A 23,822-nucleotide genomic window follows, 5' to 3' on the forward strand; every position below is an offset into this window, starting at 1 on the left:
GAGGACAATAAACACTGTGAAGGTCAGCACGGCCAGAAACCACTGATCAGAAATGTGTTGCTCCACAGCAAGACATACCTGCAGAGAGGACAAACCTCAAAGTACAGGAGAGAAGACACAAAGTTAGTAACATGATATACTGCTGTGTAAACGTTTGGAGAGAGAAAGAGGAGAGTAAAGATTCTCAGTGCATCATGTGAAGTCCCCCATCAGCTGATAGCAGCAAAAGTAAGAGGTGATTCAGTATCACCTCAGCCAGCACCCACCACAAGTTTCATTAAAAAGGACGATTTTGAACCTAACCTTAAAAGTAGAGAGGAGCCTGATAGTTGAAGGCTTTTCCTCACATTGTAATTTTTTGAAACTCTGGGGGAAATATGGTAATATAATTCATACGATACAAGTTTTAGTGTTTCTAAATGTACCATTCCAAAATCCCGTTTACATGCATTTACTGCTGCACAGCTGTCAGTCGGAATCTGAACTATCGCGAGATTGACGCCACAGTTACTCCAGGCAGTAACTGCACCGCGCCCCCATCTCTGCTGCTGATAGAGACCCGGTGTCTGTCTGCGGCAACCCCACACCTGCCAGCGGAAGGAGAGGCAGGGATAAACAACGCATTAAGCTGGGGTTTCTAATTTACTCAAGCGGGTGGGGAAACGGCACTGGAAGTAACGGAAAACTCTTGCTATCATTTAGCGTTGAATGTGTTGCTATCACGCAACAGCTCGCAGATGAAGTTAGCCAGCTAGCTAACGTGGAGTGCTGCTAGTTATGGCTCTAGTTTTGAAAATGTTCTGTTTGCCTTTACGTTGTAGCTAGTTTAGCGTGGATGTATGAAATATTTTCTTTGTCACCTTCAGTGCAGTGACCATAATGCTAGTTATCGTACTAACAAATTTAAGTAACTGTTACGTCTAATCATCTAAAACTACTAACCCAGCTAACATTAGCCACTTAGCTAAGGGTGGTGCTATACCACCTTATTTGTGTTCTTAATTGGATATTTTGCACTTTGTGTTGTGACTGTGAATGAGATTATCACTGAACCTGAGTCAGAGGCCAAGTCTGTGTTTAATTCGTGCTATTTTACATTTACACATGCTGACTGTTGGACTTACTAACAGTTTGCTTAACTGACAGGAAACGTGACTTTACTAAGTTAGTCCAGATAACACACAGGATAATCGTTATTTCCTGTTTAACCTCCCGAAGTTGCATGTGGAGGGGAAAAACATCAGTACCGTACCCTTCCAGGCATTTCCAAGTCAGACACTTCAACGTAGAGAGGGTTAAACTCAGCATACTATCATCTGTGGCAGGAGAGCGGTGTCACTTAATCCCAGCTCACAGATTATCCACAAGTAAGCATGGCTCCTAAGAAAAGACCAGTGCCCTTAAACATTACTCCTACTGGCGACGGATTATCCACATCCACGAACACAGAAGTAGCATCTGAGTAAGTTTTCTGACTCTATACAGTTGTAAAACCTTGCATGTTTATGCATTTGGACAGATGATTTACTCCAGTTTTCGTCTGTTTTCTCAGGGCCAGTTTAGAATCACTTAAGAAAATATTGGAAGAGCTGGACCTGGATGAACAGCAGAAGAAAAGGCTAGAAGCTTTCCTCACCCAGAAGGCCAAGGTTGGCGAGTTGAAAGATGATGACTTCCATCGTATCTGTGAGCTGGGTGCAGGCAATGGAGGCGTAGTCAACAAGGAGTGCCACAAACCTTCAGGCATAATCATGGCCAGAAAGGTGAGCTACGAAAAGACTGTTCCAAAAGTAGTATTTAAGTGATAAAACCTTGCTAACTTATTAATAATAAAAATGTACTTATTGTTCATCCTGAAGTTAAAACATATTCAATATAACTATTGTCTTTGCTGTTTAGCTTATTCACCTTGAAATTAAACCTGCAATCAGAAACCAGATCATCAGAGAGCTGCAGGTACTGCATGAGTGCAATTCTCCCTACATTGTGGGTTTCTATGGAGCTTTTTACAGCGATGGAGAGATCAGCATCTGCATGGAACACATGGTGAGAGAATTGAAAATGGTGACTCTTGATAGTATTGAAAATAGTGGTAAACTACGACATTAATACTTGTTACAATCCATGTGGACCTGCTGCAGTTTACAGCACTGCCACAGCTTATGATGATTCTGTTTATGTTTTAGTTGATGAAGGGGTTCCACACACCAGTCTGAGCCGTGTTTGTGTTTTGTTGATGAAATGTTCCTTGCGGCCATGAGATATGATTCTGTTTTAGATCTGTCTCATTCAATCTGTCCCTGTCGGGTACCTAACACTAGCTGGCCAGCTGTCTGCCGATATTATGCTGATGTCTTGTCAACACAAACAGCAGACTAATTAGTCAGCTGACTTTTAGTTCTGGCCCTGTCTGTGCTCAAAGTGATCATTAAAGTGGATGTCCGTACTCAATAGGGGCATCTGATATTCAAAGGCCATGCATATGTGTACACGATAGCATGGTTTTAAGTTCAAATGTTGATGCTTTCTTGGCACATGAAGTTGTGCTCAGTTGTTTTGCACAAACATATGCGCATTTACAACCGCTTTGCTATGTTGATGTCTGAACTCGGGCCACATGGCAAAAATGAGAAGATCTGCTCCTTTGAAATTCTGTCATTATAGCACATGTATCATGTGCTGTTGTGCTCGCTCTTTTGCAGGATGGTGGATCTCTGGACCAGGTGCTGAAAGAAGCAAGGAGGATCCCTGAAGAGATTCTAGGAAAAGTCAGCATTGCTGTAAGTATTTGGTTATGTACACTATTGTTCAAAAGTTTGGGGTCACTCAGGCAATTTCATATTTTCCATGGAATCTCACACTTTTATTCATGTGTAACATAATTGCACAAGGGTTTTCTAATCATTAATTAGCCTTTCAACACCATTAGCTAACACAATGTAGCTTTAAAACAGGAATGATGGTTGCTGGAAATGTTCCTCTGTACCTCATGTAGCTATTCCATTAAAAATCAGCCGTTTCCAGCTAGAATAGTCATTTACCACATTAACAATATCTAGATTGGATTTCTGATTGATTTAATGTTATCTTCATTGAAAAAAAAATGCTTTTCTTTCAAAAATAAGGACATTTCTAAGTGACCCAAAGCTTTTCAACGGTAGTGTACATTAGTGTCATGTAATACTATATGTACTTTGTTTAGAATTTATGAAACACTAGTGTATATTGTTCAGTGGTTCATAGAAATTTGTTTAAAACTTTAAAAATCGAGTTCCTTAATACTCAAATAATCACTTGTTAGTTTTGAGATCCGAATAAATCATGCTCTTAGCATTAGTGGACAGGTTTCTTGCTCGTTTTAGACTGTTGTTGAAACACTGAAGTTGTTTATGTTTACTGACTTTTGTTTTTTGTGTTTCCTTTTATGAAACAGGTTTTGAGAGGCCTCGCCTATCTAAGAGAAAAACACCAAATCATGCATAGAGGTAGTGTATCATAAAGCTGATGATTGATAGTTGTGTTTAAAAGCACAGAGTTTCATTAGTAAGACATGATGCACAATAGCAGGGGAACTTTTATTTTATTGTGTACTGTGTATATACCTATTTGTATTGGTTACACATTAAAGGTATAAAAAACAGACAGTAAGCCTGTAGGGTAAAGGCAGTCGTTTTTGATAGCTTTCGTTATAGAAATTAAGTTCGACAAAGTTTTCATGACGTCTTTTTTAACCCCCAGATGTGAAACCCTCAAACATACTGGTGAATTCACGGGGTGAGATCAAGTTGTGTGACTTCGGTGTGAGTGGGCAGCTCATAGACTCTATGGCAAATTCCTTTGTTGGGACAAGATCGTACATGTCGGTATGTTGATCCTTTGAATTATGCCTTGGAATTATTAATTCAGTTTAGTTCCTAGGGGTGTGACGAGATCTCGTCCCACGAGATCTCGCGAGATTAAATCGTGACGATATTTCTCGTTTATGTGAAAGCTGTCTTGCGGGCACAGAGAAGGGTATGTCTGCAGAGCCGGAGGCTGCATGAATACGGCCGCACCAGGGCTTATTCGTGCAGCCTCCGACTCTGCAGACACATGCTATTGCGGGCACAGGGCAGAAGCCCATAGATATCTATGCAGAAGCCTATCAGACTGTGAGCTATGTAAACATCTATTTGTGACCTGTGGGGGCAGTAATGCACCTTTGCTGCGTTTAGTCTGCCAAAAACTGACAAATCACCATTGAAGATGCCCCCGCCACCTTTAAGTCGTTTGTGTGGCAGCATTTTGGGTACCCAGTGGAGATAATAAACGGCAACCGAGTGATAGACAAGACACGGACAACAGTGTTTCCCCTGGGTTGAAATGGCTGTGAGGTGGTGGGTTGCGCCGGAGGCGCGAAGCAACTAGGGGGGTCCAGGGGCATGCCCCACCTGGAAAAATTTTGAAAATCAAGATGCAAAATGGGGCATTCTGGCACAATTTGGAGCACATTTTGTTGTATTTGTAGCCATTTCCAAAAACTAAATTAAATAAAATTTTCATGTTTCTTTTCTAAAAATTAATGATAGGGAGAAAATATGACAAATATAAACCCACTTGTCCTTGCGATCAAAACATGTCAACTAGTCCAGTCTATTATATTCTGGTCAGATTTACACAAGCCATTCCAAAATGCCACATCAGTTCTTATTACAAATTTGAAAAAGATGACAAAGGACTTGAATCTGGAATCAAGTGGTGACTTTTACTTTTTTCTAAAAACAACTACATGTTAGGTACCAAATTCCCACTTCATTTTTATTTATAATAAAAAGGTTATGTCATGACCTTCATTTTACTTAAAAATGTGAAAGAAAACTTCAACTCTGGGTTAACAACTGGTTTTCTGAAGGAGTTAGTTCTGTTTTCAAAACTGTTACCTTTTTGAACACAGAACTAGAATTTGAACACAGAATTTGTTTTGCCATTGAATGATATAATTTCGGGCACTCTATAAATCATTTTATCAAAAGAAACTAGGAACTTTATATTCCTTTGAAATCATTTGTCTCGTTCGTGAGAATGGGTTTTGTCGTGCCTAAATGTTTTAACGGGAGCCATTTTTGCAGTCACTGTCAAATCGTATCGCCGCGGACAACAAAACGGTAAGCAAACTCAGTAAAGGAAGCGAGATTGATGCCTACACTGCGTTGCTCACTTTATTTTGATGACATGCGATGGTTTTGATACTTAATTTCACATATGTCTGTGATACACACCTGCTTTTAGCCCCGAAAAACGAAACTATGGAGCGCTGCCGCTTCTTGTCCGCCATGCTCGTTGTTCGCTTCCAGACTCAAGTGCCAGGGCCATGGCAATAACGAAAGAAATCGGCTTTTTCGTTGCAGCTGATATGAGGCCGTTTTTGTTTTAGAAAACCCGGGATTTCGCGTGACTCCGCCATACACTGGAACCTAAGTACACCATTCCGTCAGGTACGCATTTTACACGCACAGTGATCCCGAACCTTTATAAAGAGTCGAAGACTAAAGTTTGCACTTTTTTGCACTCTGTATTGACAGAGTAGTACTTTGGTTACAGTTTTGCGCATATTGTTTGCACATTAAAAAAAGAAATATTTACTTTTAGTTGTGGAAAGAAGGTCAACAGTTAATAAAAGCTCATGCTTCAGTCATGCATGGATGTAAGTTACAAAACATTTGCCCGTGCATCTTTTTGTGACTGTCAAATAAAAAAAACCTCTTTGTCCAGATATATATTTTAGTTTTCTTAAAGTAATGTGAAAATATCATCTCGTCTCGTTCTTGTGAACCCAATATCGTGTATCATCTCATCTCGTGAGCTGAGTGTATCGTCACACCCCTGTTAGTTCCTACATGTTACTCTGCAGCCTGTGTGTCATTTAGTTGTTACTTTTCACATAGCTTATCCTACATTGTTCATGTGTGATCATCATTATAACATTGTTATATTTTTAACCTTATTCAAGCCAGTGACTCATTCAAACTAAAGATTTTTTTCTAGTTTTAACTTTTGGGAATGGCCTCGTCCTCTGACTCAGATTTATTTTGCTCTCTTCAGTTTTTGAACAGTGAACAGTGAACAGTAACTTATGTGTGAAATCAATGACTTTTTGTGTGTGTTGTTTATGTTTACTGTTCAGCCTGAGAGACTACAGGGAACCCACTATTCTGTGCAGTCAGATGTCTGGAGTATGGGCTTGTCCCTCGTAGAGTTGTCAATCGGACGCTACCCCATCCCTCCTCCGGATGCTAAAGAACTGGAAGCCATATTTGGTCGGCCCATCATGGATGATACAGAAGGAGAGACACACAGCACTTCACCTAGACCCAGACCACCGGGTAGACCTGTCAGCGGTGAGCAACACAGACACATATGTAAAGTGTCTCACGTAGCTATTTCTGACTACAATAAGCATATTTGCATGCTGACCGCTCCTAGTAGCTGCATGAGAGATCACACAGCCCGATGTCAGTCAGTTGCATGGTCTGATTTACTAACCTGTCTGCGCTGTGATTGCTGGAAGCCACAGAGTCAAGTTCAGTGATTTTGACGAAACGTTTTTCTCACTGAGCTCTCACTTGTCGTTCCCCAGGTCACGGTCCTGTAATGGCCATCTTTGAACTGCTAGATTACATAGTCAATGAGGTAAGATTCTAGAAAGTTGTGTTTTTCTGTCATTCTTGCAAAATTATGCAGGTGTCTGTTTCTGTTGCTGGCGAGATGACATTTTCATTAAACTTTCTTCTCTATTTCAGCCTCCACCTAAACTACCCCACGGCGTATTCACCTGTGATTTTCAGGATTTTGTGACAAAGTGGTGAGAAACTTTTGGTCTGAGAATATTGTTTAGTTGCCCTTGTTTATCTTTTTCAAAATTTTCAGTTGCCAAAAATGATCATAAACATGTAATCTAATATTTTCAAACTAACTTTTTGAAAAGTTCTCCCTAAAAGCTTCTTCTGTGTTGTGCCCACAGTCTCATTAAAAATCCAGCAGACAGGGCTGACTTGAAAATGCTGATGGTAAGTGTCTTCAGTTTGAACCTGAATTTGAATTTCAGTTCCATCTTTCAGTTTGGCCCCATTAGCACTGGGAACATTTGAACTATATTAGGGATTACAATACATACTTTGCATTATGTCACCAAACAATGCAGCACTGCAGTTAAACTTAGCTGTGGGTACCAGTAAAGTTAGAATCAGACCCACAGACTCTGTTTATTTCAGTCAGTCACGTCTAAAATGTCTTGTTTATATATCATTGTGTTCTGTTGCAGAACCATACATTTATCAAGCGGTCTGAGGCGGAGGAGGTGGACTTTGCTGGCTGGCTTTGTAGAACAATGGGGCTAAACCAACCCAGCACTCCCACACGCACCGCAGACTGACAACCCAGTCTACTAACGCACACAGTATGTACAAACATGAAGAAGCTGCTGCCTAAAACCATACACTCGGATATACTGTATACGACTTGTTTGCCACAACCTCCCTCACTAAACCTTTAAAGGCTCCACGTCAAAATCGGCTCTGTTGTGTTTTTTCGCCAACAGATCACAATCACGGGAAAATATTTACACTTGGCATTCTTTGTGGAAAGTCAGTCCGTTGGGATTTTGTTTAATCATAATGTTTTCTTCTTAAATCAATTACATCATAATTCCTCTAAATGTTTGTTGGCAGTGTGGACAACAGAAATCATTACCAATTTGTGTTAAGTTTAGATAAGGATTTGGGGCCGTTACATCACTGACCTTGTCTTGGCCACTGCTGCACTATTTTGTGTAGCTGTTTTGTTCCTTCATACTGTGTAAATCTGGAAAAGATATCTCTGAAAAGAAAATCAAACTTATTAAATATTTGTAATGTAATGTCTTTTTTTTTCTTTTTGCTTTTCAGTTTTCTTGTCTGAATTTCTGTTATTACAATCATAGACATCTGTATGCATCCGCAGATTAATGCAGATATGAATTAGTTTTTTATCTGACACGCAAACATGGAGAGAAATGTAAGAATTAACTTATTTCACTGAACAGGTTGGTTTATGTGTGTTAAAAGGAAATGATTGTGTGTAGGAAGTGTCTTGCGTTTGACTGATTTCAATGAATGTTGAGATATCTTGAGGTGAAGCACAATGTTGAAAACATTCTAGCATGACCCTCATGGCAAAGCCAAAAATTATTTTTAAAAAAACTACAACCTTAACTCTCTGCTCCCTCTGTTTCTTGGAGTTATTTCTTAATAACTTCAAACGGCACCATAATTTTATTCTGCTTTTATTAGCATCAGATTAGCCATGTAGAAACAGATGCTGCCTTTGGGAATCCCTGAAATTCACCCCTGGACATTACCTACTATAACAAGTCCACTTTGATCTCTCAAAGAAGCTGCATTGCGGCTCGCTGAGAAGCGTCGGCTGAAACAAATGGTCAATTTTTTTGTATGCGCTCTGTAATGAAATCGACAGGACATGGATTTACCATGTGCGTCCTGTGTTAGGGCATTTTGCTCCTTTGTGTTGTCTTTTTGTGTACTTCCTCCTGTCACATTGGTTGAAAGATATAGATGTTTTATATGGTAAAATCCCGAAAGGCTTTGTCTTTATAAAATCATAAAGGTCAATAAATGGTATGTATTGTAGCATGCAAGCATTATGACTTCATTTGCCAGATAATCATGTCGGTTTTGCTGTTGTTTCACCAGAAGGGGGCAGAATACTAAATACAAGCACCTCTGGCACAGTTAAAGTATGCCATAAATTCATATACGTCTTGCTTGAGTGGTGTATTCTGTGGATGTCCAGGTTGTTAAATGCATGATATCCAAAGAAAGCAAGAGCAGGGCAGTGAATATTAGCATTGCTGAAATCCATTAGTCCTTTTACATTACAAGTGCAGTGAGATTAGTTTGTTTGGCTGAATCTGTCTGAAGTGACAGACAAAAAAATGTTCTTTCTTTAATGTCTGTCAACTTCAGACTGAAAGTGTGAGATGCAGAGCTCTGAGAATGACATAGTGTTGCAGTATGTGTGGTGGCTACGTCTGAGCAGTGTTGATGGGAGGGGGACTATTGCAGCAGAAAAACAGCAAAGTCTGCAGTCATTTATATGCAAATATGCAAATGAGAGGGTAATTAAGATTGGGCGTTTGTCAGTGGCTCTTTGATTGCTAATGAATTCCAATCTGCAAGAAAGGGGGGAGTGATGAGCTAAAAAATGAGGAAGAAGAAGAGGGTGGTATTGTGCTTTTCTCCTTTTCCGACAAAAATGAGGAAAAGAGTGAGTGAGCAGTACAATGAAAAGACCTTATAGAACAGAAGAAATTAGTCCTCAGCTGTTAAAAATAGTGAACGACTGCTTTTTCAACCCGAATCAAACGCCAAAAAAAAAGGTGACAACGTTGTCCGAAACTGATAAAAATGAATTCCGTTTAAAAAATGCTTTTAATGAGCCTGTTAAAATTCTGCTTTCAGCACCATCAAACTGCCTGAACGTAATAGAGTGGGAGTTTGTGCCAAGACAATTAACCATGCACACCGTCGCTGAGCATTCAGCACGGCAGGCTAGAGCCACCGCGGGAAGGTAGAAAGATTTCTGCTCATTAAGAGTGATGTGGCTGACCCCTGTTGAGAGAGATGCTCAGGTATCTTGGCGGGGGACGTGCAGTGGCAGCATGTTGTGCGTCTCGAACGGTGTTATTCTCATATTTTTGGCAAACGGGGACCTGCGGGTCACACGCGAGCACACACACCGCTGTTGTTGCTGCTTCAGTGGTCCCTTGGCACTTGTACGTCTTCCTCCCTGGCATGTGAAATGAGTAGATGTATACATGAAATGAAAACAAATGAAATGCGAAGAATGGGGTAAAACAGCTGCTCTTGTCACCATATAGCATAATGAGGTCCTCACAGTGCTGCCGCTTTGTGTATTTCACAGCGCTGACCGCTACAGTAACACAGCGTGACACCCAGTCAAAAAATACACTTGAATTCTGGATGGAGTTTTCTTGGAAATAATCTAGAAGGACAAAAACATGGCACTATTTCATTTATTGGATCAAATTGGCAGTGTGATGTTTTTACTGAATGCATTCCCAAATCCTTGAGCCAGGATTGTAAGTACGAACACTCAAGCTAATAAATTTGGAAGGCTGTTTAGCAGCTGATCCCAGCCTTGCTCTGTTTGGTGTGTGACGAGAACATAAGTGCGTTTGTGTGCGAGAAAGAGAGGGGCCTGTGTTTTTTTTTTTTTTTTTTTTTTTTTGCAGGAAACAGGAAACCAAAAGTCATAACAGGATGCCCCAGGTTTTGATACTGTACCTGATGCGTGGGTGGCTGCATGGGGGTAACCCATTTGCAAAGCCTTAGAACTGGTGTCTAGAAGAAGAGAGAGCTCAGGAAAGAGTGGGTGGAGAGGAGGGCACACACTTTGGGGTTAGGAAAATGGAGTTCCACTCTAAATATAGCCCTTTTTTCTGTCTTGCACTTTATCATACAACGCTGATGTTGTTTTGCCTCAATCCTGTGTGTCCTACTTTTAAAAAAGGCAACAAACCGAGCAGTGTTTGATGTTTCGTATAGAGCAGTGATATGATCGCTTCCATGCGGATACATGCGCCACCTTTCCCCAGGTGTACTGGAGGAGCTTCTTGTCGAATCTGTGACACGAAACTAGTTTTGTCATAATGAGGTTGATGTGTTCACGCCAACTGAACGCTCCTCAACCTGCTGCTAAAATCTAGAGCTGCCTTCATGTGCATTGGTCTTTATCAAAGCAGTTCTAAGCATTGGTTGCCTGTCCCTGTGACAAAGTAAACAATCCTGTGGTAAAATGATCTGCTTTTACTGTTAGAGCAAAAGAGAAAAAAACATAATCTGGCAAATGAAGACATCATGTTTGTATGGTGCAGTTGCAATTTTATGAAGGCAAAATCTTTTAATGACAATTCAACTGTAAAAAGATCATGTGAAAACCAGTCTCACTGTTATTCACATGCAGGTGTGTGCTTGAGTTGCGTGTGTGCACTGCATGGTGTGCATGTGTTTGTAAACCACAAAGTGGATGGCTGAGTTTTCTCGTAAAGGCCAGCACAGATGTTAGTTAGGTTGTTTTCCCCCAAACCAGTTGAGGTTTTCTCTAGAAAGTCTCAAAACAAATGTGCTCTTAACTACAGCTTTGTTTACATAACCACCAAGGTACGTGTGGTAATTCTACAAAAAAGTAAATTCAGAAAGAGCAAGCGTTCTTCAGAGTTACTTATTACCGTAAAATAGACATACGCTTGCAGGACTCTTCCCTTCCAAAGACAAAAGCTAAAGCTGTAAAGTTGCTCTCAGTCTTATAGTGACGTTTATCTCATACTCCTCCCAGCAGAGTGATATAAATGTGGGGGTCAGTTTCTCATGGTTTTGTCTAACAGTTCAACTAGCGGGTTTCTCCAAGGCCTACACAAAATTATTTGTGTGGGTCTTTCAGAGACAAGATAAGACCTCCTGTGGATTCCGAAGCTTCAGGGTCAAACTCTTATAAAGTGGATGAGAGACAAACTTTCATCAGAGAGATGAGTCAATATGAAAGTCAGTATATGAAATATGCAAAAGAGTGGCGTATCTAGCGACAGCATTTACACACGTGGACAAAATTGTTGGTACCCCTCAGTTAAAGAAGGAAAAACCCACAATTCTCACTGAAATCACTTGAAACTCACAAAAGTAACAATAAATAAAAATTTATTGAAAATTAAATAATCAAAAACAGCCATTACTTTTGAATTGTTGATTAACATAATTATTTAAAAAAACAAACTAATGAAACAGGCCTGGACAAAAATGATGGTACCTCTATAAAAGATTGAAAACTATTTGACCAGAGTGACATGATTAACTCAGGTGTGTCATTTAATTGACATCACAGGTGTTTCCAAACTCATAATCAGTCAGTCTGCCTATTTAAAGGGAGACAAGTAGTCACCCTGCTGTTTGGTGAAAAGGTGTGTACCACACTGAACATGGACAACAGAAAGCGAAGGAGAGAATTGTCCCAGGACATCCGAAAAAAAATTATAGACAAACATCTTAAAGGTAAAGGCTATAAGACCATCTCTAAACAGCTTGAAGTTCCTGTGACAACAGTGGCTCATATTATTCAGAAGTTCAAGACCCACGGGACAGTAGCCAACCTCCCTGGACGTGGCCGCAAGAGGAAAATTGATGACAAATTGAAGAGACGGATCGTTGGAATTGTATCCAAAGAGCCCAGAGCAACCTCCAAAGAAATTAAAGGTGAACTCCAAGGCCAAGGTACATCAGTGTCAGATCGCACCATTCGTCGTTGTTTGAGCCAAAGTGGACTTCATGGGAGACGACCAAGGAGGACACCACTGCTGAAAAAAACTCATAAAAAAGCGAGACTGGAATTTGCAAAAATGCATGTTGACAAGCCACAAAGCTTCTGGGAGAATGTCCTTTGGACAGATGAGACCAAACTGGAGCTTTTTGGTAAGGCACATCAACTCTATGTTCGTAGACTCAAAAACCAAGCATACGAAGAAAAGAACACTGTCCCTACGGTGAAACACGGAGGAGGCTCAGTAATGTTTTGGGGCTGCTTTGCTGCATCTGGCACAGGGTGTCTTGAAAGTGTGCAAGGTACGATGAAATCTGAAGACTATCAAGGCATTCTGGAGAGAAATGTGCTGCCTAGTGTCAGAAAGCTTGGTCTCAGTCGCAGGTCATGGGTCTTCCAACAGGACAACGATTCAAAACACACAGCCAAAAACACCCAAGAATGGCTGAGAGAAAAGCGTTGGACTATTCTAAAGTGGCCTTCTATGAGCCCAGATCTGAATCCCATTGAACATATGTGGAAGGAGCTGAAACATGCCATTTGGAGAAGACACCCATCAAACCTGAGACAACTGGAGCTGTTTGCTCATGAGGAGTGGGCCAAAATACCTGTTGACAGCTGCAGAACGCTCATTGACAAATACAGAAATCGTTTAATTGCAGTGATTGCCTCAAAAGGTTGTGCAACAAAATATTAAGTTATGGGTACCATCATTTTTGTCCAGCCCTATTTCATTAGTTTGTTTTTTTAAAATAATTATGTTAATCAACAATTCAAAAGTGATGGCTGATTTTGATTATTTAATTTTCAATAAATTTTTATTTATTGTTACTTTTGTGAGTTTCAAGTGATTTCAGTGAGAATTGTGGGTTTTTCCTTCTTTAACTGAGGGGTACCAACAATTTTGTCCACGTGTGTAAATATCGAATTTCCGTCGCACTTCCCACCCTTTCATCACTTTATGACAACCTTAAAAGCTAAAAATAGAAATCTTTGCCTTAAATAATTACAGAATAATATTTTTTTCGCTGACATATTTTCGAGAAGGCTGGAAAAAACACTGAGCAACCTCATTTGTTGTACCTAAGTGTGGATGTCCACAGTCCAAAAGCATGCTGAGATTAATTGGTGATTCTGAATTGTTCGTTGGTGTGAATGTGAGAGTCATTGTTTGTCTCTTTATGTAGCCATGTTATACACTGGTGACCTGTCCAGGGTGTCTCCTGCCTTCACCCTGGGATATATTCCAGCCCCTTGCGACCCTAATGAGGATTAAGCGGTGTACAGACGATGAATGGATGAACTTCCTTGTTATACTGTATATAAAAACACACATATAAATAAAGTAACATGCAATCCACCACTTCAATCAAAGGTGTACTACTGGAAGGTGTAGTCATAGTCAAATCAACATGCCTTCTGTGGTATGTTCAGATTATTTGAAGCCCTTTTACCTTAAGAAACCTCCATCAGTGGTTCAGAATGTAGTATTACATTAGATTCTAAACTAAACACAGTGAAAATGCTGTCTATATAAACTGGAATTACGTCTCTATGATCATGTGTTCAAGATGGGCAGATAAAATATGTACTGATTTGCATGAACTTCCAATGAACAAACATCCTAAATGGTTAGAAAACATAAACTCTAAGTAATTTTTTTATTTGACTTTTGCTGAATTGCTTGAATATTAGTTTAGATTTTATGAATAGTCAATTTAACATCTTCTAATGAAACAGGAGTGAGGGAAAACCACTAGCACTGACAACATTAAAGAAACCAAGAATCTAGCTAAACTGGAAACCCCGTGGCCTAAACACTGGAGGGAAAATCACCCAAATAAGTCTCTGATTAACATGTAGCTTTTTTACATAAACAAAATTATGTCCGTCTTATGAACCACATGTATGAGCTCTGTTGTCAGAGATGTAAGTTTCAGTATCAATAACTTTGTGCCATACAGTTGTGTAAGGTTACAGTTTTAACTTCCTGAAACTCAGACAACTAAGTACTAAAAGTACTAAGGTGACTTTAATACTTTAGTGAAGAATTCTTGATTTGAGAAAATACACCCCACCAAAGCAGTAATGTACTGACTATGTGCAATGTTTTGTCTCTTTTGTATTTCTCTGAGAACTAGAAAACAGGCATCGACTCTAATTTCCTAATCCGTGGAATTAGATGTGCTAAATAACACGTACCGTGTCATCAATCATAAAACATGCAACTACAGCTTTTATCACCACAAACTACTGAGCATTTTCTCATTGAAAGCTTTCCAACATTTTTGTTACTAATAAAGCAATACAGGAAGTAAACGTACTGGAGCACCTGGTTTGGACCAGAGTTACTTGGGCTCTGTTGGAATCCTGAAGGTAACGTGCAAAAGTCTAGTAAAATTTAGCCCCAGACCTGTATCACTGTCAACATAATTTCAAACTCTGCATCCTGTCTCAGCCACCCGGGTTTCTTCTGGTCTTTGCTTCTTTCAACGGTGTTCAGACACTTGGTTTGAGGTTATGGAGTCTTAATTGGCACCTCCTGTGGGAGTGCAGCCTTCACCTGCCTGTAAACAGAGCTGAGAGCACAAATCTCAATATTTCATCACATCTTCCTGGCAGCTGTCTTTGACGAGACCCAGAGCCTTCGCTGGCCTGTCACGAAGGATCTCAAAATGGGCTGTTCCTGCTCCCTGTTATTGCTTTCATTTGAGTGAGGACAGGAGGGAGATCCTCAGTCCAGCTGAGCCCCGCCTCTGCACTGCACTTAGCTAATTTGTTTTTGAAGGTGCCATTTTGGTCCAATGAAATCAATTTGTGAGTAATCAAAAAAAGTTTCGGAAGTAATTTGTGAGACTATTATTTTGGTGATAGCATAATTTCAAACAATGTCATACTGTACTGATTAAAGCTCTTCTCTTAACTTTAGCGCATAAGTTTGACCTTCATTATCCAAAACAAGGTTCTCTTACACAATTTCGTAAGCCACTGCAACTCCAAAAACAATAACTTTGTTTTAGAGGACTAGTAAAATATACAACATTAACACTACAAAATGACGAAGTGTAGGAAAAACAAATGCCTGTCTATCAATCAAATCACAATCCAAACCATGTGGAAAATATCTGTTTACACAATCTCTTATACTTCTCATCAAGTTAAGTCATAATTAAGCATCTGCTTGCTGCTCCTCTTCATAAGGATTTTCACCACCTGCAAAAGGAGAGATCCACTCGAGTGGAAACACATCAGGAACATTTTGTTTTTCATAATAAACTTGTGAATTTATGCATATTGTCCTACTGAGTGCAAGATTAAACCTCTGTCCAATGTAAAAACAGAGTCACAGCCAGATAAAGCTACTATTTTTATACCAGTTATCACTCCTATTCAAACTTTGCAAAAGAAAATGCACTCCATTAGCTAAATATGATCTCAGACCAGTGAATGTCCCATTGTCCGTTATTTTTTCATAACATCTGTTGGGGTTTCTCAAGTGGACATGACTTCAGTGACGGGGTGCCATCGTATATTGCCAGGCCATCTGTGAGGTAGCATATCTTGTGTAATTAACAAATCTTTGCTGATTCAAATACACATAATTGATCTAATCTGTGATTTTGTTCATGGAGCACTGCTTTGTTTAAGGAGTAAAAGGAATGCAATCAGGAGGAGGGAGCACACGAGGCCCCGTAGGCTGCATCCCATCCTCGTCGCCTGTCACACTCCTCCCAGCAGGCGGATGAAATAGTGGGGGTAAGTTTCTCATGGTTTTGTCTAATAGTTGCACTAGCGAGGTGTTCCAAGGCCCCTATAGAATTATTTGTATGGGCCTTCCAGAGACGAGATAAGGCCTCCGGTGGACTCAAAGGCTTCAAGGTCAAACTGATGCAAATACGAGTGGATGAGAGACAAACCTTCGCCTGAGAGAACATGGTCAATACATGAAATATGCAAAAGAGTAACGTATATTGTGTCAGCAGTGAACTTTTCATCACAGTGCAAGTCATGGAAAACACCATGTGGTTACTTTCTGTGAATTAGACCGTGGGTCATGCTATAAACCTTTGATTTCTCTTTGAGAAAAGGAAGTAGCCTGAATCTTTCTTTTTTTTTCTCACCACTTTTGCACTGGGCAAGTTAGAGCATCTTCTGAGTGCAGGTGTTTTTTTCCCCTCCCCAAACGCAGAACTAAAAACTGCGAGACAGATTGTGATTAGATATAAGATTTAAAGTATTATAATGGGCATCAGTCTAAATAGATTCTAGCAAATTTCTAACACTGCAGATATTATGGACATGGGGCACTGTAGTTATTCCTAAGGGATGTTTATATAACATTTTCAAACTACAGATGCTTTCTCTTTCTACCCTACACTTATGGACTGTGCTAGTTCAGCTCGATTTCTACTTTCTTTACAGATTATTTAGTGTTGGCACAAATTTCCTGATTACACTATAGTGTTGTCATGGACAGTCTAATCAGATATGACACGGTGGTATGAGATGACACCCTCACAGTCCATGTAAAGTCAAAAATAAACAGCTTGGCGAAAACTACAACAAAAGCATATATGAAAGAAACTGTTGTCCAACTTGCACACAAGATCCTGAAGGAGTCTTCTCGCATGTCCATGCTGTCCTATTTTTTCTCCAAGTCATTTGTGAGGTGGCATGACTTGGTTCGTTTGAGGCCTTCAGTGTATCTGTTATGTGTTACGAATCTCTGCTGATTAAAATACACATAATTTATCCAATCTGTGATTTTGTTTCCAAAACAGTGCTTTTTTTTGTGGTGGGTGAGAAGTTTTCCCTGCAGCCACAGAAGCAGGAGAACTATAAAAGTAATGAAGAGGAGGAGGAGGAGGGAACACACCAGGCCTCGTAGGCTACATCCCATCCTTGTCACCAGATTGTTATGGAAATGTTACTAAAAGTAACGTCACAACGTGTCCATCTGAGTTTAATAAACCATGCAAACAGGACTCCTGTCTTCCAAACACAAGAGCCAAAGCTATAAAGTTACACACGGTCTTATAGGCAAATTTATCTCTCATACTCCTCCCAGCAGAAGGATAAAAAGGTGGGGTGGGTTTCTCATGGTTTTGTCTAACAGTTCCTGTAGTAAGGTGCTTCAAGGCCTCCACAGACTTGTTTGTGTGGGCCTTCCAGAGACAAGATAAGGCCTCCTGTGGACTCTGAGGCTTCAGGATCAAACTTAGACAAACAGGAGTGGATGAGAGACAAACCTTCACCTGAAAGAGAACACAATCAATTTATAAAATATGCAAAATAATAATGCACCTAGTGCCAGCAGTGTAATATCGTAAAGCACCACTCATGAAAAACACCAAGCAGGCTATTCATGAGAACCAGACTCTGGCTTTTACTATGAACTTCTGATTTCTACTTAACTAAAGGAAGTAGCCTCACACTTTTATTTTCTACCACTTTTGCACTGAGCATGTGGAGCATCTTCTCAGTGCAGGTGTTCTGGGTTTTTTCCCCCTCTGCTAGCACAAAGCTAGACACAAATTTTGAATAATATAATGAAAGATTTCAAATATTGCCACAGGTCACACACACAAAAAAAATATTTTAGCAAATATTAAACACTGCAAATGTTACAATACATATAAATAAAACTGTTGTCAGACATGCACACAACATCCTGAAGGACCCCTCACACATTTTTTTTCTGGACGAACTTCAGACAGACGTTAGAGAGGCTGCAAATTTAAGAACCACCATTTGAAGTTTGTCTTTTACTCCTGTTTCCATGACACTGCTTCAACAGACAGCACATAGCCTGAGCTCCTGATGTTCTGGCCTATGCATTTGATCTACAAGGTTGATCTCTGAATCACCTGGTTTTTGTTCGATGGGCATTATTCATCTAAATGTATGTAGGGTGTAATATGAGGCTTTTACAAGTGCAGATTTTTTTGTACTTGTTGGTGTATACGTCAAGGGCACCTCCAGAAGTTTTTCTATATTGATTTAAAGTAATGCAAACAAGCCAGAATGTTTTTTTTTCCTGCTATAGTAGAATGACAACGTGCTGCAGTCAGATGTTATGTTGTGCAGAATGTGCTGGCAAAGCAAGATTTGAGCTAGGGTGACCATAAGGGTGGCTAATGGGATTTCAGGGGTGGTCATGGCCCTCTTTGCCTTCCCTTGGAGGTGCCTCTGGTATGCATATCTTTTAGATAGCAATGTTTTCCATATGAATGGCTTTAGTCTTCCCCAGGTATTGTGTTCTTTGTTTTATTATTGTTTCGTCTAGAGTTGTGCAGTGCTAAAAATACTCACCACTTCCCGAGGAAAATTTCCCTTTGGCGATGATAAAGTTCATCTTATCTTACTGACTAGACAACATGACCCTCCACATAATAATTAAATATTATCATACATCTAAGCCTTTGTGATGACTGCTATTTAGTAAGGGTTTTTTTTCTTAGCAAGGTCACCCCATAATCTAGTGTCTTTGAGCATGAATTTAAACAACATTGCCAATTAAATGACACTTTCTTACAATCTTATCTGTTTTTGGCATTGCTGAGCACGGATTCCCCCTCTGTTTGACACCCAGAAACGTTTTTCATTGCTCAGGCACTGTTTGAGGAAAAAAAATAAAACGCTAGAAAACCCATAGGCAGAGGGTGCCCGCCCTACAGCTTGATGTTGAAACAAAATTGAACGTCCCAGATGTCAATCACATGCTGATCGAATCCGATTGGCCCTCCCGCAGATATGATCGTCCCGTCTTCTGCTGTTCTGCTGCGACGTCCGCATCCGCCAGTCGACATAGACCCACACAAATCGATCGTCAGACCTGTTTCTGCTTCGTTCACAGCCAGAAGACGGTGACATTTTGCGGCATTTGCGCTAATCGCCGCGTCAATACAAAGGCCGTCGACACCTTCCTCGTTTGGTTTCTTCGTTTTAGTTGAAATTGGACACCGCTGATGTTTCAGCGTCCATGTCCTCCCGTAGGCTGCGCTGCGGAGTGATATTCCAGTGGAACCGACAATGTGGAGGCTGTTAAAATGTCTACTTGGAAAATGAAATGGTTACAGTTTCTCTAACAATAAGGAAACGGACTAACACAAGAGTTATGGTTCGTGTGAGAGGCGTGTTTTCAGGTTCGTGACGAAGACGACAGCGAGACGAGGCGACAGGAGTGGTTTATATTGTCTTTCCTCATCTTCATCAAGCCCACAGTCCGGACCACGGGGGGAAGGATCCTATCCCTAACTTTGTTTTTCTCTCTTCTCCAGCCATTCGTTTCTCCCCGTTGGATGCCGCATTATTGAATCCAGGTAAATGCAGACACATTCATAACGAGCGTGTGCGTGTCAGACAGAAGTAGTTTGTCACGTTGTTACCGGAGTAATAATCAAGTTTTTAGCGCAACGTTCAACTTGTACTGAGTGCCACAGCCGGGAAAAGCGGGGTCTTGGATTGTCGTCCGTTCGGCCCGAGCAGCCCGCAGTGTTATTACTATTAGTGTGTGATTCAAAAGACTTCTTTGTTCACTTCAGTGGGCTATAACGTTACAGCACATTAGCATATCTCCAGTGTGAGTTAGCCCCCCTGAGAGTTAGCTGTCTGTCGTACTAGTGTGTGGGGTATTAGCACACAAATGTAGAAACGCTAATATTGTTTTATTTTATAACGTTGCTGCTTATGGTTAAAATGTCACTCTCATTCACCTACTATCGACATATTTTAAAGCTTTACCCCTCTAACCTGGGACACTGAAATTATTTTTTTTAAAACTGTGCCATAATCTCGCAGTAAAAAAGTGTAACTTTAGTAATATTTTAACCCCCTTTCCTCAGCCACTGGCTGTTAACCACACTAACGAGCAATTTAAGCTCAAATCAACGTTAAACGTATTTTTTAGCAGTTTTTAAAAGACATGTTAGCATTGCTTATTATATTGTTGCGTTTTGACCGCTCGGCTGAAACTTACTTGGCCTGGAGTCTTTGTGTTCATCTCCTTCTGCTGCTCGACGTGAAGGCAGGCAACAGGTTTTTAGGTCCTTTTAAACGTCCCGCAGGATTTTAACCTGCCGACGAGCCTTTAAAAAACACACGCTGTTCACAACAGCCTGCCTGCTTTTTGACGCCAGGGTTTGTTTTTGGTTTTTTTGCCGTTTCATGGACATTTCTGCCGTCCAACTTTTCTCCAAATGCGCAGGCCAAAGGTGGGGGTGCTCAAGATCAGCAACTTCCATTTGGAGGGGCTAAAAGCACTTATCCCCCATTTTGACCTCAGCTTACTGAGACATAAATTGCTTGATGATGTACTGTCAACTATTGTCCTGGCATAACAGCACTTTTCTCTCTTATGTTTCTATTAGCCGCTGCACCACTATTTACATGGGGTTTTCCCGTTAGACTCGATGTAATGTCTACATCCTTTCCTGCCCTCGGGATTGGATAGGCATGTTTTTTTTTTTTTTTTCTATCTTGTTATCTTGGATGTTGGCTTTTCTCGTGCTTTTGCTCGTTTCTCAGCAACGCAAGATTACTTATAATACCTATACGAGTATCACTGGCAAAAGTAGCACTATTGTATATGTGCTGTAGATGACATTAGTATTAAAATGACATAGAGGGCCAATGCTTTTGTAGTTTTCATGAATAACCAATTAAGTTTTTTTTCCTCTTTGCAGAGTACTATTTTAGATTAGTTAGTCAGGTGGTAGCAGTGAAATCCCCTCAGTAAGACCTTAAAAATGTACTTGCATCAGTTACTCAAAAATCTCCACCAAATAGCTTTTATTTAAATATTGTATGCTTGGTTTATTATTTGTTGCTATTAATTACTCATTCTGTTGCTACTTTTTCCACATATGTATGCATGTGTATATCAGCAATTTAGTATTTTATTGATGATATTTTATTTTGATAGTCTAGTATAGTCCAAAGAATTTCAGTAACTTCCTTCAGTGTCATACTGTTGGCTTCAGTTGTGGACTTGAGTTTCTTGCTAAGCTCTGTTACTGGGGGTGAACTCTTATTTTGAAGGTGAACCCAAACTTACAGGTGGTTTGTCCATCAGTTTTTGTGCATAAGAAATTGTCAGGCAGATGTATGTCTCGTAAGCATCTTCTCAACATTTGGAAGCTTTGTTTTTAAAAGTCTGGTTTACTAGAGTGAGTTAGTACTTTAAAGTAACCAAGTCATGCAATGGCAGCTGTTACAAACGGCATAAGAGAAGCAACCATCATGGATTTTGTTTCGGGACATATTGGAACATATAACAAGGATTTGTTAATATTATTAGCAAAATTAATACTGATTTGTCTTACAGTTGAAGTTTGATACTGCCTGCTGAAAAAGGGCATAGTGACCTTATGCATCACTGATGGGGACTGTTGTGCTTGATTCTGGTGAGAAAGAACAAATCCACTCAGCCAATCACCTGCAATGTCCCTGGTTGCTATGGTGATTCTGCCCTCTTTAGGGGGGAGAAGCTTTCCATGTATGTGTTGGCATCCGTGAGGGTACACGTGACATAAATTCATCCCCCAAATTTGCAGGAGTCCACACTTGCGAACATCGACGTGCAGCTCAAAATGTGAGATTAGGTGGTGCTTAAAATAAATTTTTGGTAAGGTGAGAAATTGTGTACAGCTTCTGACTTACTGGGTTTTGGCAACAAGTTCAAACCTGCCGTTGGCTTCTTGTTTCAGACGGCTTTGTCCTTCCCTTCCGTTATCTGTGCATTACCGTTTTCAAAATCCCTTTCACTACAAGAAATAACAATGACCTGTGGGCTAGCAAGCTACTACACTGAAAGTTTCAAGTTTTACAGAGGATTTGGAGTGTGCAATAAAGAAGCCTTGCAATTTTTTTTTTGGCAGATGATCCATTTTAAACACAGTGCTGACCACCCTGAGTGCCAGTGTTCCACCAAAACAATTCCACCCACCACTGCTTTGGTGTTAGCCGCGTTCTTTGTTTCGCTCTAGCCAAGTTGATTGTGATTGGTTTAAAGAAATACAAACAAACTAGAGCCAATAGCAGAATGATGGAAAGGTGCATGCAGACTGTTATGACCTACAGAATGGACTGGCTAAGCAGGACTAGTACGAGGTAATTTTCCGTCATCCACAGCTTTAAAAGTTTATTATTAGAAGAGTTCTAATGAAAGTGGTCGCTGCTGGACTTTGGAGGTACTTTGATTTTTTTTTTCATGCGTTCCATCAACAGAGCCTGACCCACAGTAAAAGGTCCTAATAACTCCAGAAATCCTGTGCTGTGTCCGGCACTGTTCAGGAATAATCACATAAGCACAGCCTACAGCGCCATCTCAAACCAGCTAGTATGTCCCTGTGTTTTTCTTCATTTAAATATAAGGGGCAATTCAACCATTTACATAGCAGACCACTGCGTATTGATTGTAGAAAGCGCTCTCTGCTTTCAGTGCCTCCATTGATCTGAGCGCACAAATGTGGAAAACATGAAGTGGTTCTTACATGGGAAAAGAGAATAAAGATAAGCCCAAGAATAGTAAATGGCATGCTTTGGTGCTTACACATCGGCACACTAAACAGCAAACATGTTACCCTCCGATAGATTACTATGGAGTAGTTCAAAATATTTACAGTCTGTAGATCGACTGCATTCAAGTAAATGTCCCTTTAAGAGTGTCAGTACCTGCTCTCAATGATCTCATTTGGGAACACAGTCATCAATGGTTTCTTCACATCTTAAGGCAGTCGCATTGACTGATGAATTAGAAATTCGGAGGATATTGCTGGCACTGACGATTGATTTATTGATTCTTTTGTGTATCGTTTGCACATATATTAAAATATATCCTAAGTCAGTTTATAGGGCATTTCTCACACATTATTTTCAAACATTCCAACGTTTTTCAGTGGCAAGCTTAAAAAAAATAATGGATTCAATTCAGAAAGACTGCATTTGCTCAGGGGAACAGTGACCCTGACCAGCACTAACTGAAAGAAATTTAATGTATATTTGATGGATTTATATCAACTATGAATTTAATCAACATCTTTGACACTGTTCAAAATGAAAACATAATTTCCCCATGGTGATGTTTACTGCTGTGTGGCATTTCTGCTGCTGGTTTGCCCACTCCATTTAAAATGATATATTAAAAGTTGGTGTACCCACATTGAACACATTTCCTTTGATACAGGCGGATTCATACAGTATGTTGTGTCATCACTCTGTCCATTTCAGTTAATAGAGCTGCTAGAAAAGTTGACTTTTGAGGTGGAGGAAGCAGCCTGAGCCTGGGGTGTGATTAACAGCGAGTGCAGTGTGGCCTGTGGCTGAAATATGGTCACCCGTGTTGGATGTGGGCTACTTAAGAAACTCTCAGAACTGGTCAGGTTTTTCATTACTTGGTCAGCACTTTACTGGTGATAGGCAAGGATGCACCATTTGAATGGCAATTCAATTTTGTG

The 23,822-nt window shown here is 40.2% G+C and overlaps 2 protein-coding genes across 5 annotated transcripts in view; both read left to right on the top strand.

Moving 5' to 3' along the window:
* Positions 1 to 497: 497 nt before the first annotated feature.
* map2k2b (mitogen-activated protein kinase kinase 2b) lies at positions 498 to 8,663 on the top strand. Its single transcript, XM_022216652.2, has 11 exons — positions 498 to 1,462; positions 1,553 to 1,763; positions 1,900 to 2,046; positions 2,703 to 2,780; positions 3,434 to 3,485; positions 3,739 to 3,863; positions 6,164 to 6,377; positions 6,617 to 6,669; positions 6,780 to 6,841; positions 7,001 to 7,046; positions 7,301 to 8,663. The coding sequence occupies exons 1-11, from the start codon at positions 1,374 to 1,376 to the stop codon at positions 7,409 to 7,411; spliced, it is 1,188 nt and encodes a 395-aa protein (XP_022072344.1). The 5' UTR covers positions 498 to 1,373; the 3' UTR covers positions 7,412 to 8,663.
* Positions 8,664 to 19,139: 10,476 nt separating this feature from the next.
* tcf3a (transcription factor 3a) overlaps positions 19,140 to 23,822 on the top strand; it is a 29,107-nt gene continuing 24,424 nt past the window's right edge. Inside the window, exons 1-2 of one of the 4 annotated variants that reach the window (XM_022216655.2) lie at positions 19,140 to 19,511; positions 19,647 to 19,688. The gene's annotated coding sequence lies outside the window, so the exon portion shown is untranslated. Of the gene's footprint in view, positions 19,689 to 23,822 lie in introns of all 4 variants that reach the window. The other 3 variants (XM_022216654.2, XM_022216657.2, XM_022216656.2) reach the window with 3 other exon arrangements.

The sequence above is a fragment of the Acanthochromis polyacanthus genome, chromosome 9 (assembly GCF_021347895.1).
Source record: "Acanthochromis polyacanthus isolate Apoly-LR-REF ecotype Palm Island chromosome 9, KAUST_Apoly_ChrSc, whole genome shotgun sequence".
Taxonomy (NCBI): domain Eukaryota; kingdom Metazoa; phylum Chordata; class Actinopteri; family Pomacentridae; genus Acanthochromis; species Acanthochromis polyacanthus.

What these genes read in the sequence shown, in the direction of transcription:
- map2k2b (XM_022216652.2), top strand. Translation starts at nt 1,374, where the DNA reads ATGGCTCCTAAGAAAAGACCAGTGCCCTTAAACATTACTCCTACTGGC. An exon ending in GCATAATCATGGCCAGAAAG is followed by an intron (nt 1,764 to 1,899) that starts GTGAGCTACGAA and finishes TTTGCTGTTTAG; the next exon opens with CTTATTCACCTTGAAATTAA. An exon ending in GGACAAGATCGTACATGTCG is followed by an intron (nt 3,864 to 6,163) that starts GTATGTTGATCC and finishes TTTACTGTTCAG; the next exon opens with CCTGAGAGACTACAGGGAAC.